The 14,735-nt window shown below is 42.5% G+C and overlaps 1 protein-coding gene across 3 annotated transcripts in view; it reads left to right on the forward strand.

The window, feature by feature from the left end:
• ASXL1 (ASXL transcriptional regulator 1) overlaps window positions 1-14,735 on the forward strand; it is a 75,985-nt gene that overhangs the window by 56,155 nt on the left and 5,095 nt on the right. For 2 of the 3 annotated variants that reach the window (XM_023220413.2, XM_023220414.2), the window contains 8 exons: window positions 8,695-8,815; window positions 8,892-8,989; window positions 9,878-9,971; window positions 10,441-10,593; window positions 11,869-12,032; window positions 12,131-12,227; window positions 13,417-13,522; window positions 13,824-14,457. In XM_023220413.2, the coding sequence (XP_023076181.2) occupies window positions 8,695-8,815; window positions 8,892-8,989; window positions 9,878-9,971; window positions 10,441-10,593; window positions 11,869-12,032; window positions 12,131-12,227; window positions 13,417-13,522; window positions 13,824-14,457 (1,467 nt within the window). The remainder of the gene's footprint in view (window positions 1-8,694; window positions 8,816-8,891; window positions 8,990-9,877; window positions 9,972-10,440; window positions 10,594-11,868; window positions 12,033-12,130; window positions 12,228-13,416; window positions 13,523-13,823; window positions 14,458-14,735) is intronic. The other variant, XM_023220415.2, reaches the window with a different exon arrangement.

Genomic DNA, 14,735 nt, shown 5'->3' on the forward strand with positions numbered 1-14,735 from the left:
AATATGTACGTTTTTCACTGTTTTCTAATCTCTGTTATAAACACTGCAGAACACTCATCCTTAGTCTGCATGTACAAACGTGTGAGAATTTCTCTAAGGGACTATTCCCTTACCTTTTCATATTGTATGCTTGGGTAAAATGGAAGTGACCTGGAGGCTCTTTCTATGGGGATTGGTGAAATGATTTCGTTGCATTTTCTTTGCATTTTGTAATTGTGATGAGAAAAATAGAATTATAAAACTTACAAATCTTTTTTAAAAGTTTTGAGAAACGTGCTTTGTTATGATCATGACATCAAGTTTTATGCTTAAAAAGTCTGTATGTATTTCCTTGTGTTTAATGATGAACTCTTCAGATGTCTGATACAAATCTATAGTCCCTAATTAACAATTCTGAAATCCAAAATATTATGAGAACTGAATTTTTTTTCCCCTTGACTGATTTAGTAGTAAAACCTGACCTGTCCAAACTCATTTTGTGTCAAAGCTCTGATGTAGATTTAGAGGGCTAGGTTAGCCTATTTTATTTCACTTGGTCCTTGTCTACATTTTTTTTTTAATTAATGTGTTTGATTATGGGTTGCTGGTGGTGATAATGTACGATATATGCATATATTAGCATTCTAAAATTCAAGAAATTCTAAATTCTACAACACATCTAGACCCAAAGATTTCAGATGAGGGATTGTGGGCCTGTGGTCACCATTAGCTAGAAACTTTACTTGCAGCTGTGGGTGGCAACTTACAAGAATTTATTTCTGGTTGATAGAAATTCCTTTCTTATTATTAATAAGAACTCAGACAATTTCTTTAAACTATATTCCAAGAGTGTGTTCATTTTTTAAATAACAGCTCTTCCTTTTCTTTCGTTGACAGCTATAATATTGAAATTGCTTTTGATAATGCAAATGGATTTCACATTCAGTAGAACCTTTTTATGTTAAGTATTTTGTTTAAATGGTGAAGCCTTTTCTCAAGCGTGTGTGGAGATTGCTTTATTAGTTTTAATTCTTCTTTAGGATTTTCATGAGAAAATTAAAACATCATTAGTGGACCATTTTAGCCACAGTTTTCCAAAGTTGCATTTTGACTTTGGATCTGTAAATTTTCTATACACTTCAATATGTATATGTAGGTTTTTTAAAAAAAAAACAAAAAACAAATTTTGATCCGAATCTTTTGTTTTAGGCCGGGTGTGGTGGCTCACACCTGTAATCCCAGCACTAGAGGCCCAGGAGGGTGGATTGCTTGTGCTCAGGAGGAGTTCAAGACCAGCCTGGGCAATATGGCAAAAAACCCATCTCTACAAAAAATACAAAAATTGGCCAGGCATGATGGCTCATGTCTGTAATCCCAGCACTTTGGGAAGGCCGAGGAGGGTGAATCACGAGGTCAGGAGTTCGAGACCAGCCTGGCCAATGTGGTGAAACCCCGTCTCTACTAAAAATACAAAAAATTAACTGGGCATAGTGGCGGGTGCCTGTAACCCCAGCTACTCGGAAGGCTGAGGCAGGAGAATTGCTTGAACCCAGGAGGTGGAGATTGCGGTGAACTGAGTGCAGTGGTGCGATCTTGGCCTACCGTAACCTCCGCCTCCCGGGTTCAAGCGACTCTCCTGCTTTAGCCTCTTGAGTAGCTAGGATTACAGGTGCGCGCCACTACGTCTGGCTAATTTTTGTATTTTTAGTAGAGACGGGGTTTCACTATGTTGGTCAGGCTGGTCTCGAACTCCTGACGTTGTGGTTTGCCCACCTCAGCCTCCCAAAGTGCTGGGATTACAGGCTTGAGCCACCACGCCTGGCCAAATTGACATCTTTATGATATAAAATCTTCTTAATCAAGAACATGGTATAGTTCTCCATTTATTTAGGATTTGTTTTTGTTTTTTTGAGATAGGGTCTTGTTTTTGTTTTTTTGAGACAGTCTCTCAGGCTGGAATGCAGTGGTGCGATCATAGCTCACTGCAGCCTCAAACTCCTGGGCTCAAGCAGTCCTCCCACCTCAGCCTTCTGAGTAGCTGGGACTACAGGTGCACATCACCATGTCCAGCTAATTTTTGGATTTTTTTGTAGAGGCAGGGGTCTCCTTATGTTGCTCATGTTGGTCTTGAACTCCTGGGCTCAAGTGATCCTCCTTCCTCGGCTTCCCAAAGTGCTGGGATTACAAGCGTAGCCAACACGCCTGACCTTTTTAAGATTTTAAACCTTTCTTGAGAAAGTTTTATGTTTTCTTCATAAAATGATTATATTTCTTTTATGGAATTTATCCCTGGGTAACATGTTCTTTTTTGTTATAAATTATATTTTCTTTTTTCTTCAAACCTGGCAAATGGATATATTTTCTTTTTTTTTTTTTTTTTCTTTCTTTTTTTTTGAGACGGTGTTTTCGCTCTTGTTGCCCAGGCTGGAATGCAGTGGCACCATGTCAGCTCACTGCAACCTCCATCTCCCAGTTCAAGCGATTCTCCTGCCTCCGCCTCCCAAGTGGCTGGGATTACAGGCATGTGCTACCACGCCAGGCTGATTTTAGTGGAGATGGGGTTTCACCATGTTGGCCAGGCTGGCCTTGAACTCCTGACCTCAGGTTATCCACCAATCTCAGCCTTCCAAAGTGCTGGGATTACAGGCATGAGCCACTGCGCCCAGCCGATGGATAGATTTTCTAATTGATGATGTTAAGTGGTGATGTTAGTATCACTTGATTTTTCTTTTTCTTTCTTTCTTTCTTTTTTTTTCCATATGATCTCAAATGTCACAGTGTGGCCAAAATCTCTTACTAGGTCTGAGTCTCTTGGATCTTTAATGTAAATAATTATGCTATCTGGAAATTATGACATGCTTATCTCTTCTAATCCCTTGTTTCTTTCTATTATGCTTTGAAAGGAATTCTAGTATACTGTTGAATGGTTGGTATATTCTTAGTTTTTGTCAGCCTTCTCCTAAGAGATAGTATTTATATTTGCTCAGGAAGGATATAAGGAAAGGCATAACTGACATTTTGCTTATTTTATTTATTTATTTTTGCTTCAGAATCTAATCTTGGGCAGTTTAAACTTTTTATCAGTTTAAATGTTAGCTCTCCTTTGCTCAGATTTGTTACATTCGTAGTGTGTTGTATTTTTTGAGACATCTGACCTGTGGGAGAACTTTTTATTTTGGTTTACTTATTACTGATGGTTTATTTTTTTAATCACTAGCTTCTTTTCTAGTTACCTTGCCAAACTAGTATACTTCATGCATTTTAGAAACACTTATTTGTATTAATAGATGAATGTGAGTAAAAAGTATAAAAAGCAAGTCTTCTTTATACTGTTTTACTCTTGCAAAAGTAGAATGAAAAGCTCTTGCAGCTTTCCTGTAAAATTGAATTTCTTTCCATATAAAAATGTTCAAAATGTATTTGTAAAAGTAATATATACTCATCAGTATCAAAAAGGTTCAAAATAAAGAATTCCTACAACAACAGTTTTTAAAAGACAACTCAAAAAAAAAAAATGGGTGAAAGACTTGAACAGATACTTAAAGAGGAAGATATGAATATGGCCAATAAGCACATTAAAAAATTCTCATGCAGCCATAAAAAGAATGAGTTCATGTCCTTTGCAGGGACATGAATGAAGCTGGAAACCATCATCCTCAGCAAACTAACACTGGAACAGAAAACCAAACACCGCATGTTTTCACTCATAAGTGGGGGTTGAACAGTGAGAACACATGGACACAGGGAGGGAACATCACACACCGGGGTCTGTCGGGGAGTTGGGGGAAAGGAGAGGGAGAGCATTAAGACAGATACCTAATGCATGCAGGGCTTAAAACCTAGATGACGGGTTAATAGGTGCAGCAAACCACCATGGCACATGTATACCTATGTAACAAACCTGCACGTTCTACACATGTATCCCAGAACATAAAGTAAAATTAAAAAAAAAATCTTCAAAAAAAGTGCTCAACATCTTGAGACATTAGGCAAATTAACATTAAAATCATTGAATTCTAGCACTCTGAGTTAAAATTAAAACCACAATGAGGTAGCATTATACTCCCACTAGAATGGCTAAAATAAGACTGCCAGTTTCAAATAATGGTGAGGATTTGGATCAACTGGAACTCTCATCAAGTACTGTTGGGAGTATACTTTTTTTTTAATGAAGTTAGCTTTCATCCATCTTGTGACTCAGCAATTCTCCTACTTATTCAGGAGAAATGAAAACATGTACATTCTTATACAAAAAGTGTATGAGAATGTTCATTATAGCTTTATTCATAATAGCCAAAGCCTGGAAATAAACCAAATGTCCATCAAGAGAGAATATACAAATGGTCATATATGAGAATATTACTCTGTAATAACAAATAATGAACTACTGATGCATGCAACAACGTAGATGAATACCATAAACAGGCTGAGTGAAAGAAGCCAAACACAAAAGAGTTTATGTTTGAGTCCATTTACATGAAGACCAAGAACAGGCGAAAGTATGTTATGGAGACAGAAGTCAGAACAATGATTGCCTTAGTGGGGTGAGAGGGGTGGTTTCAAATGGGGGTTGACCAGGAAGGGGCACAAGGAAGCTTTTGGGGGTGTTGGAAATGTTCTATATCTTGATATGCATTTGTTAGAACTCATTAAATGGTACACCTGAGATCTGTGCATTTCACTGTGTTTAAATTAAACTTTAATTTTAAAAAAGTAGGGGAAGGATATGAGGAAGTATACATTGATCCAAGGGTATTCTCCTACATAAGCACAATACAGTTATCACACTCAGAAAATTTAACATTAATGTGGCACTACCATCTAGTATGCAGTTCACATTCAGATATCTTGGTGTCTTAAAATTTGCTGAGAGTAGATCTTAATTGTCTTCACACTTCCCATCTCACACTCTCCCTCTCATGGTAACTGTGTGTGGTGAAGGATTGGTTCTTTTTTTTTTTTTTTTTGAGATGGAGTCTCCCTCTGTCGCCCAGGCTGGAGTGCAGTGGCGGGATCTTTGCTCACTGCAAGCTCCGCCTCCTGGGTTCATGCCATTCTTCTGCCTCAGCCTTCGAGTAGCTGGGAGTACAGGCGTCTGCCACCTCGCCCGGCTAGTTTTTTGTATTTTTTAGTAGAGACGGGGTTTCACCATATTAGCCAGGATGGTCTCGATCTCCTGACCTCGTGATCCGCCCGTCTCGGCCTCCCAAAGTGCTGGGATTACAGGCTTGAGCCACCGCGCCCGGCCTAATTTTTTTTTTTTCGACAGAGTCTTGCACTGTCTCCCAGGCTGGAGTACAATGGCATGATCTTGATTCACTGCAACCTCTGCCTTCCAGGTTGAAGTGATTCTTGTGCCTCGGCCTCCCGAGTAGCTGGGATTACAAGCATTCACCACCATGCCTGGCTATTATTTTTATTTTTAGTAGAGACAGGGTTTCACCATGTTGGCCAGGCTGGTCTCGAACTCCTGACCTTGTGATCTACATGCCTTGGCCTCCCAAAGTGCTGGGATTACAGGCATGAGCTACCGTCCCCGCCTACAGAATTTTTTATATGTAGGATTCAGTGAAAGATCACCCATTATTAATTTTTAAAAAGCTTCATTGATGGAAATTATTCTTGTAAAATGTTAAAATCTTGAATCCTAGGGCATGTTTTCTGGCCTATGGATTATTTTCAGTAACCCATTTCGTTCTTGTCATACATATAGGGTTAATGTATGAAAAGTAAATTATGTCAAACTTACACAGTTTGTATGAAAAGATTAATGATCTTTTACAAATGCAGAATTGGCTGGATGTGGCTAATTGTAGAATTGGCCTGTAATCCTAGCGCTTTGGGAGGCTGAGGCGGGAGGATCGCTTGAGTGTAGAATTTTGATTCTTTTTTTTTTTTTTTACATTTTTTATTTTCTGAGACAGAGTCTCACTCTGTCACCCTGGCTGAAGTGCAATGGCATGATCTCAGCTCACTGCAACCTCCACCTCCCAGGTTCAAGCGGTTCTTGTGCCTCAGCTTCCCGAGTAGTTGGGATTACAGATGTGTGCCACCAGGCCCAGCTAATTTTTTTGTGTGTATATTTAGTAGAGAGGGGGTTTCACCATGTTGGCGAGGCTGGTCTCGAACTCCCAACCTCAGATGGTCTGCCCATCTCATCCTCCCAAAGTGCTGGATTACAGGTGTGAGCCACCATACCCAGCATTTATATTTATTTATTATTATTTTTTTGAGATGGAGTTTCACCCTGTTTCCCAGGCTGCAGTGTAATGGCAAGATCTTGGCTCACTGCCACCTGCACTTCCCGGGCGATCCTCCTGCCACAGCCTCCTGAGTAGTTGGGAATACAGGCACGTGCACCACACCCAGCTAATTTTTGTATGTAAGTAGAGTCAGGGTTTCATTATGTTGGTCAGGCTGGTCTCGAACTCCTGACCTCAAGTGATCTGCCTGCCTCGGCTTCCCAAAGTGCTAGAATTACAGGTGTGAGCCCCTGCGCCTGGCCAAGCCCGGGACTTTGAGACCAGCCTGGGCAACAGACCAAGACCCTGTCTGTATAGTAAAAATTATGCAGTATTAGAATAGCAAATCTTGCTATTAAAAGTTTTGTTTTCCTCATTGCTTTTTTACTGAAAATGCATGGCTTTAGAAACTTCTGGGTAGTTTGAATTGCAGACAAGTAGGCCCTATTCTTGTTTGTTTAATTAATGAGATTTGTAAACAGTACTTGGTTTCCCCAGACTCTAGGACTTAGAGGAAGGAAATTTTGATTTAGCTCTTGGTAAAGCTAGATGCACCTGATTTTTCTTTTTCATTGTTATTTTCTTGATCACAGAAAACAATACAGGTTAATAGTAGAAAATACCCACAATTGAAAAAAATATAAAGCACTTAATAAAACTCTACCACCTAGTCTAGGTAAGGTGGCTCACATCTGTAATCCCAGCACTTTGGGAGGCCGAGGTGGGTGGAACAGCTGAGGTCAGGAGTTCAAGACCATCCTGACCAACATGGCAAAACCCCGTATCTACTAAAACTATAAAAATTAGTTGGTTGTGGTGACAGCCGCCTGTAATCCCAGCTACTCAGGAGGCTGAGGCAGGAAAATTGCTTGAACCCAGGAGGCAGAGGTTGCAGTAAGCTGAGATCATGCTGCTGCACTCCGGCCTGGGTGACAGAGCGAGACTGTCTCGAAAAAAACAAAAAAACTGCCACCTAGAGATGGTGGTAGTCAACACCTTAGCAAGAATTTCTCTTGCATTTTTCTGTGCAAACACATTCAGACAAATTTTCATTTTTTAAAAAAGATGATAGAATCATACTGTATGAATTTAACTGCCTAATTAGCTTGCTGTATCATCGTCTCTCTTGTCATTAAATGCTCTACAGATTTTTTTTAAATGGCTACCTGTGGTAGTATTCCTTGAAGGAAATACCTTAAAATTTTTTGTTTTTAAACTCTAAGATACATGATGTTTGGCTAAAACTAATGAAAATAAATTGATGAAACTTCAGTGTAGTGGATCAAGAGACCCATGAAATTGATGAGCTAGATTGTTGTGGGCACCGCTTTTAAATTTATGGTGCCTTCTTAGCAGAATCATGACTTTATCAAATCTTTTTTTACATACTTTTATTCAAAGAAGACATTCTCCTCCTCTGCCCCAACTTACCTTCTTCTTGTCTCCAGCTGCCGGTATTCATCCATACTCTTTGTAGTTTTGAGGTGTGAGATAGCTCCGAAGTTCTTGGGAATGGGTAGAGTTTAATTCTGAGTCTGCATATAGTCTATTGGAGGAAGCTTTTCTTAGGAGGTGAAATTTGGGATGGAGTTCTCCTCTACACTCTAACCCTGTGGCCACAATCTTTGGTTTAGATCTTTGGCATTTTTCAGTGGATATCTGTCATAATGTCTAACTCCTCTTCCTGCCTCCAGGCTTCCTGTGATTGCCAGATGAAATTCCAAAAACCCAAATCATTCCCCTAGTTAATATCCTTCAGTGACTCCAGATCAATCGAATTCTTGATCCCTCCACATGGGTCTTATCATCTGCCCTCTCTAGCATCCTACATATTGAGTTCCCCACACCCTAGTTCCCTACCCTTCTAGTTTCCCTGAGTTTGGAATATTCTTTCACATTTGCTCATCCCACTATCCAGAACTTCCTACAATCTCCCTACTGCCAACCTGTCTGTCTAGTTGCTAATTTATTTTAAAACCCAGCTTAAGTAACACATCCTTTTAGAAGTGTTACTTCCCTGATCGTTATTCACCTCCATGCCATCTTTCGCTCAACTCATTGAAGTTAGGTACCCCCTCTTGTGGGCTGCCACTGCTCTCCATATTCACCTATGTACTGTACTTTGTATTGTAATCAGTTTAATTGACACACACACCCCCTACTTATTTGAGCTCCTTGAGAGCCGGGCCCTGATTCTTGCTCCTTAGCACTCCACCCTCCCCAGAACCAACATAGTATAGCTTATAGGAGGCACCCTATAAATGTTTAATGAATGTTTGAATGCAAAAGTGTATCTAACTTTATTGATGATATAGTTATGAAAAGAATGTGTTGAGAAAAAGGTCAGAAAGGGTTAGGAACTTGTCAGTATTCTAAATCCCTCTTTTTCAAAAGCATACACATTTAGGAATGACTGTCTTGCTTTAAGAATTTGTAGAGCTTTGTTCACCTAAGTTGTACCTTGCTATCACAGAAGGATGCCCTGCAGTGGTCCCGCCATCCGGCTACAGTGGAGGGAGAGGAGCCAGAGGACACGGCTGATGTGGAGAGCTGTGGGTCTAATGAAGCCAGCACTGTGAGTGGTGAAAACGATGGTAAGGACCCTTTACCGGATGGGTGAGGGAGCCGCAGCAGGCACTAGGGACTAACCTTTGTTTTCCTTTCTTCCAGTATCTCTTGATGAAACATCTTCGAATGCATCCTGTTCTACAGAATCTCAGAGTCGACCTCTTTCCAATCCCAGGGACAGCTACAGAGCTTCCTCACAGGTAAGGAAGAGGTAGAGCCTGACCCAGGAGGATGAATGATGACAGGTACAAGGCAAGATGCTTCCTTCTCCTGTTGTGAGCTGTGGACATGTTCAGAGAGTGAAGAATAGAAGTCTGGTCTCCAGCTGTTAGTAGCATTTTACAATGGGCCGTAGGAAAAGTGAACAGTAGGTCTGAGCAGAGTGAGTTTTTTCTTTTTCTTTACCTTCGCTGAGTGATTCTGTTTTTTTTTTTTTGAGATTGAGTCGCACCTGTCGCCCAGGCTGGAGTGCAGTGGTGTGTTCTCCGCTTACTGCAGCCTCCGCCTCTGGGGTTCAAACAGTTCTCCTGCCTCAACCTCCCGAGTAGCTGAGATTACAGGCACGTACTACTGCGCCTGGCTAATTTTTGTATTTTTAGTAGAGATGGGGTTTTGCCATGTTGGCCAGGCTAGTCTTGATTTCCTGACCTCAAGTGATCCGTCAGCCTCCCAAAGTTGTGGGATTACAGGCGTGAGTCACAATGCCCAGCCTGATTCTGTTCACTCTTGTAATATACATGTGAACATCTGGGGAGAAGTGTGGTTAGTGCAGAGTAGTGAGAGCAGGAGATTGGGAGTGAGCAGTTTGAATGGTGACCCTGCACTAACTAGCCTTGAGACTTTGGGAAAACTCCTTGCCTGTAAAATGGGGATAACAGGACGTTTTGTAGCTTGGAATGACGCTTGGCACAGTGACCAGCACGTAGCTCAGTAACATTAACCGGTGCTCTCGTCAGCATTATTTGACAGATCTGGTTGAAGACGAACTTCATTTTACAAGAGAGTGAGTAGAGATAGTGTCGCCAGGGAATGCTTTTGTGGCTCTGCAGTTGATTTGGGCTCTCTTTTTGTTCTCTCTGGGAATGTAGGCAAACAAACAAAAGAAAAAGACTGGGGTGATGCTGCCTCGAGTTGTCCTGACTCCTCTGAAGGTAAACGGGGCCCACGTGGAATCTGCATCAGGTATGTGTAAACTCATGGTTGTGATGCTTTTTCCTCAGGTCCTGGGGACCTGGCCCCCCTCTGTCAACAGTTTCTGACCTAATAGTGTGATGCCAGGAGAGCTGTCGGGCCACAGGCAAGAGCCCTGCCAGTGGGTGAGGCCTGCCATAGGTTCTAGTGCTGGGCTCTGCCGTGTGCCTTCCTCTTTGTCTCCCAAGGCAGTCGTGAGGATCTAATGGAGGATTTGATTGTGCCAGTGCTTTGTAAAAGGTGTAGTGCTATACAAATAAAGATGGCGGTTTGGCATCTGTAAGGTGGTATTTTTAAAGCCAGACCATGAGGTGGTGGTTTCTCTCAGCCTAAGGCTGGGAGATGGAAGTATCCCAGTATTGCTGGCAGCATCTCAGGGAGAGCTGGGAGAAGTGAGCTTGTCTGAGAGCCATGGGCGCGGCTTGTGATACTTTTGACCAGTGGAATGCTGTGCCTTCAGGGTTCTCGGGCCGCCACGCCGATGGCGAGAGCGGCAGCCCGTCCAGCAGCAGCAGCGGCTCTCTGGCCCTGGGCAGCGCTGCTATTCATGGCCAGGCCGAGGTCGCCCAGGACCCTGCCCCGCTCCTGAGAGGCTTCCGGAAGCCAGCCACAGGTGAGTGGCTTGGCACTTATTTCTCTGCCTGTAAAGGGGGCCCCTGCAGGCCTAGTGAGAGGATGTCTTCTAGTTCCTTTACCAGTTCATTTTTACTTCTTGGGTGGCCCTCTATTTTTATTTATTTTTACCTTGTAGTTTGGTGATTTCATTTGTAGCTCTCTGCTAGACTGTGAGAACTCCTTTCAGGCAGAGATGATGCCACATTGTTTCTCGTATGTCCCTGTAGGCCTAGTCTATGCCTGCCTTGTACTGCTTAGTAAGTGTTTGAGTGAGTGAAAACTGCTTCTGAGCTTCTCAGTGAAGAATTCCAACACCCCTTTTCTCTCTTCGGTAGCATCCTGCCATGTTCATTCCCAACATCTGTAGTCTCTATCAGACGCTCCCTTTTTCCCAACCTAGTCAGTATGTTGAGTGGAAGCATGTGTTGAATTTTGGGGATGCAAACAAATTCAGTAGTGGTATATCTGTACCTCCCACCCCACCCCCATTAGGGTTATTTGCAATACTGGTATGCTCTTTGCTATTTCAGGATTTAATTCTTAATGGCCCACGTGCTGGGTTTTTTTTGTAGATGAGCCACATGAAACCATTAAGAAGACAAACTTTTGCTTCTGAGAATTAGAGTAAACCTTTGTCCATGTGAGAACTAGGTTTGCTGTCTTGCTGCTTTTCTAGCTCTTCAGCAGTGCTCAATCTAAGGTCTCACAGGTCTCTAGTCCTAGTGAGTTTTTCACATAAAAGTAACATTTGCTGAGGCTTCTGTGAGAGGTATTAGCATCTCAGTTGGCTTTGAACAGTGCTTAGTACATTTCTGCATGGAGATCATCCCTCTCCAGCCCATTCATAGAAGGCTTCTGCACATTTTTCTATAGTAGACTAACTAGATTTACTTTTAGACAATTTCCATGATTTCTCCAGTTGAGCTTTATGGAGCCTGTTCTCCAGCTTTGGAGGGAAGCTCAGAACCTGCCTCTTGCCTGGTTTTCTGTGGGAAGTGTCCTTTTCAGGCTGTGACACAGCACAGTACAGAGTTTTGTCTGAGGGGATGCAACCCCAAGTGTTCTCCTAGGTTTGATGGCAATGACAGTAACCTGGAAAGAACAATTGGAACATGCAGGTTAGGATAGACTGGATAATTGAGCAGATTGTGTGCAGATAATTTCTGGGTAGTTTGGGTGCTGTCACCAAAGTTTTCCCATCAGTTGGCATTTGCTTTTTTCTTTTAAAAAGCTGAAATCTATACCTTGCTGCTTCTTGCTTCAAAAATCATAGGTCAAATGAAGCGCAACAGAGGGGAAGAAATAGATTTTGAGACACCTGGGTCCATTCTTGTCAACACCAACCTCCGTGCCCTGATCAACTCTCGGACCTTCCATGCCTTACCATCACACTTCCAGCAGCAGCTCCTCTTCCTCCTGCCTGAAGTAGACAGACAGGTGCACATGGGCAGCCTCCCCTTTGCCTCTTTCTGGATGGGCTTCTGTTCTCTTTTAAGTTTATTTATTAGGATTTGTTTCCCCCTTGATCCTTCTAGGTGGGGACAGATGGCCTGTTGCGTCTCAGCAGCAGTGCACTGAATAATGAGTTTTTTACCCATGCGGCCCAGAGCTGGCGGGAGCGCCTGGCTGATGGTACGTAGATGATCATCTCAGATGGCTTGTGACGCACCTGACATATGTGGTGTTGCATGTCTCCTGGTACTTAAAATCCAAGCTCTTTCTTCTCAAAGGGTTATTTAGTATAAGACAGGCTTTCCTCATTACCAATAAATGTGGTGAGTATTAATGTGCCACACAGCTCTGAAGAAATAACAGGGTGTTTAGGTTTAGACTTTCACTATATTGTATGTATATACTCATTCTTCATCTCCTTTTTATCATTAAAACTATAAACACCTATTCCAGTAATCATGGCATCGTCTGGAAGGGTGGAGGAAAGCACACTGTGGAGTTGACAAGCTCCACCATGCTCTATCTTTAGGCATTGTCACTTGGAGTGATTGTTAGCTTCTACTAATTTAATTTTGTAGGGAAAGTGTTGAGAGGGCTCTTAAGAACACCCCTAGGTTTGATGATTTGCTAGCAGGACTCAGCATATAGTTATATGTATAGGGCTGTGGTTTATTACAGCAGAAGAATACAAAGTAAAATCAGCAGATGGAGAGGCACATGGGGTGAGGTCTAGGGGAAACCATGTGTTGGCTTCCAAGGTCCTCTCTCATTGGTGTCACACAGGACACATTTAATCCCCACAGTAACAAGTTATGACAACATGTATGAAATGTCTGCTAGGGAAACCTGTTAAAGACTTGGTGCCCACGGTTTTTATCAAGGGCAGGTCATGTAGGAAGCCACTGCTTGGCACATACCGAGATTCCAGATTCCCAGAAGGAAGGCGAGTATTCAGCATAAGCCATATTGTTTGCATAAACAATTTAGGCACAGTGAACAACTCATATCAGGGTGATTGGGAACCCTCCTGAAATCGTAAGTTCCCAGATATCAGTCAACAGCTGTTCTTTTAAATAGGCCTTTCTAAGAATAAACAATCAGGCCTACTATGTTAACTTCTTGTCTACACAGGAAATAAGAATGGTTCTTTTGTTTGTTGTTTTGCTTTTTCAGTCAAGGAGTTGCTTGGTCTCACTTTACGGAAGAGTGAATTTCCCTTATAGTAGACGTGTTAGCTCTGTCCCTATAAGAGCGTGATGTGAGAGAGCCTCTAGAAGAGACATGTTTTAAAACTGGGAGATTCAGCTGTCCATACGACAGACATTAATATCCCGAATGTACTTACTAGAAGAGGTTTATTTCTCCCTAGGCGAATTTACTCATGAAATGCAAGTCAGGATACGACAGGAAATGGAGAAGGAAAAGAAGGTGGAACAATGGAAAGAAAAGTTCTTTGAAGACTACTATGGACAGAAGTAAGGCAGTTGGAGCTATGAGTCCTGGTCTGGGGTTTTGAGGGGGTAGAGGTAGATGGTCTCAAAGTAGTGTATTACTTACATGTTGGACAACAGTGTGGAGATTGCAGTGACACTTGGGTCATTTATCTTAATGCCATTCATAGTGAAGCTGACAGAAGTTTTTCTATGGTTAGAGTTACGCACCATGCAGATTTATTTTGTTCTGAGATATCTATGTTTCTGGGTCCATATTATTCATAGAAATAAAAGAGACATGTCCACTCTGGCCTGAAACTGATGGTGTGATTTTGATTTGCAGGCTGGGTTTGACCAAAGAAGAGTCATTGCAGCAGAACGTGGGCCAGGAGGAGGCCGAAATCAAAAGTGGCTTGTGTGTCCCAGGAGAATCAGCGCGTTCACAGCGTGGTCCAGCCACCCGACAGCGAGATGGGCATTTTAAGAAACGCTCTCGGCCAGATCTCCGAACCAGAGCCAGGAGGAATCTGTACAAAAAACAGGAGCCAGAACAAGCAGGGGTTGTTAAGGATGCAAAATCTGTGGCCTCAGATGTTCCCCTCTACAAGGATGGGGAGGCTAAGACTGACCCAGCAGGGCTGAGCAGTCCCCATCTGCCAGGCACATCCTCTGCAGCACCCGACCCAGAGGGTCCCGAATTCCCAGTTGAGTCTGTGGCTTCTCGGATCCAGACTGAGCCAGACAACTTGGCACGTGCCTCTGCATCTCCAGACAGAATTCCTAGTCTGCCTCGGGAGACTGTGGATCAGGAGCCCAAGGATCAGAAGAGGAAATCCTTTGAGCAGGCGGCCTCTGCATCCTTTCCCGAAAAGAAGCCCCGGCTTGAAGATCGTCAGTCCTTTCGTAACACAATTGAAAGTGTTCACACCGAAAAGCCACAGCCCACTAAAGAGGAGCCCAAAGTCCCGCCCATCCGGGTAGGAGACTATTTGATTCCTGCCTGCCCTGGAGCCAGATTTTCTTTGAGGGTCATGAGATTATAGAGCCCTTAACTCTGGGGCCTTGAAGTTAATTATGTGGGAATGTACAGCCTTTTGTGAGAGGTTTTCTTGAGACAGCCTTAAAGTTTAGTGAGATAGATTCTTTTCTTCCTCACTTTTTTGTTCACTCTGTTGAAGTTATCTCCAGAGGTCAAAATCCTTTGGAGTTTTAAAATCTTTTTAAGATAGTGTTAGGTTCTTTGCTGTAGTGACTC

This window comes from Piliocolobus tephrosceles, chromosome 20 (assembly GCF_002776525.5).
Source record: "Piliocolobus tephrosceles isolate RC106 chromosome 20, ASM277652v3, whole genome shotgun sequence".
Lineage (NCBI taxonomy): Eukaryota > Metazoa > Chordata > Mammalia > Primates > Cercopithecidae > Piliocolobus > Piliocolobus tephrosceles.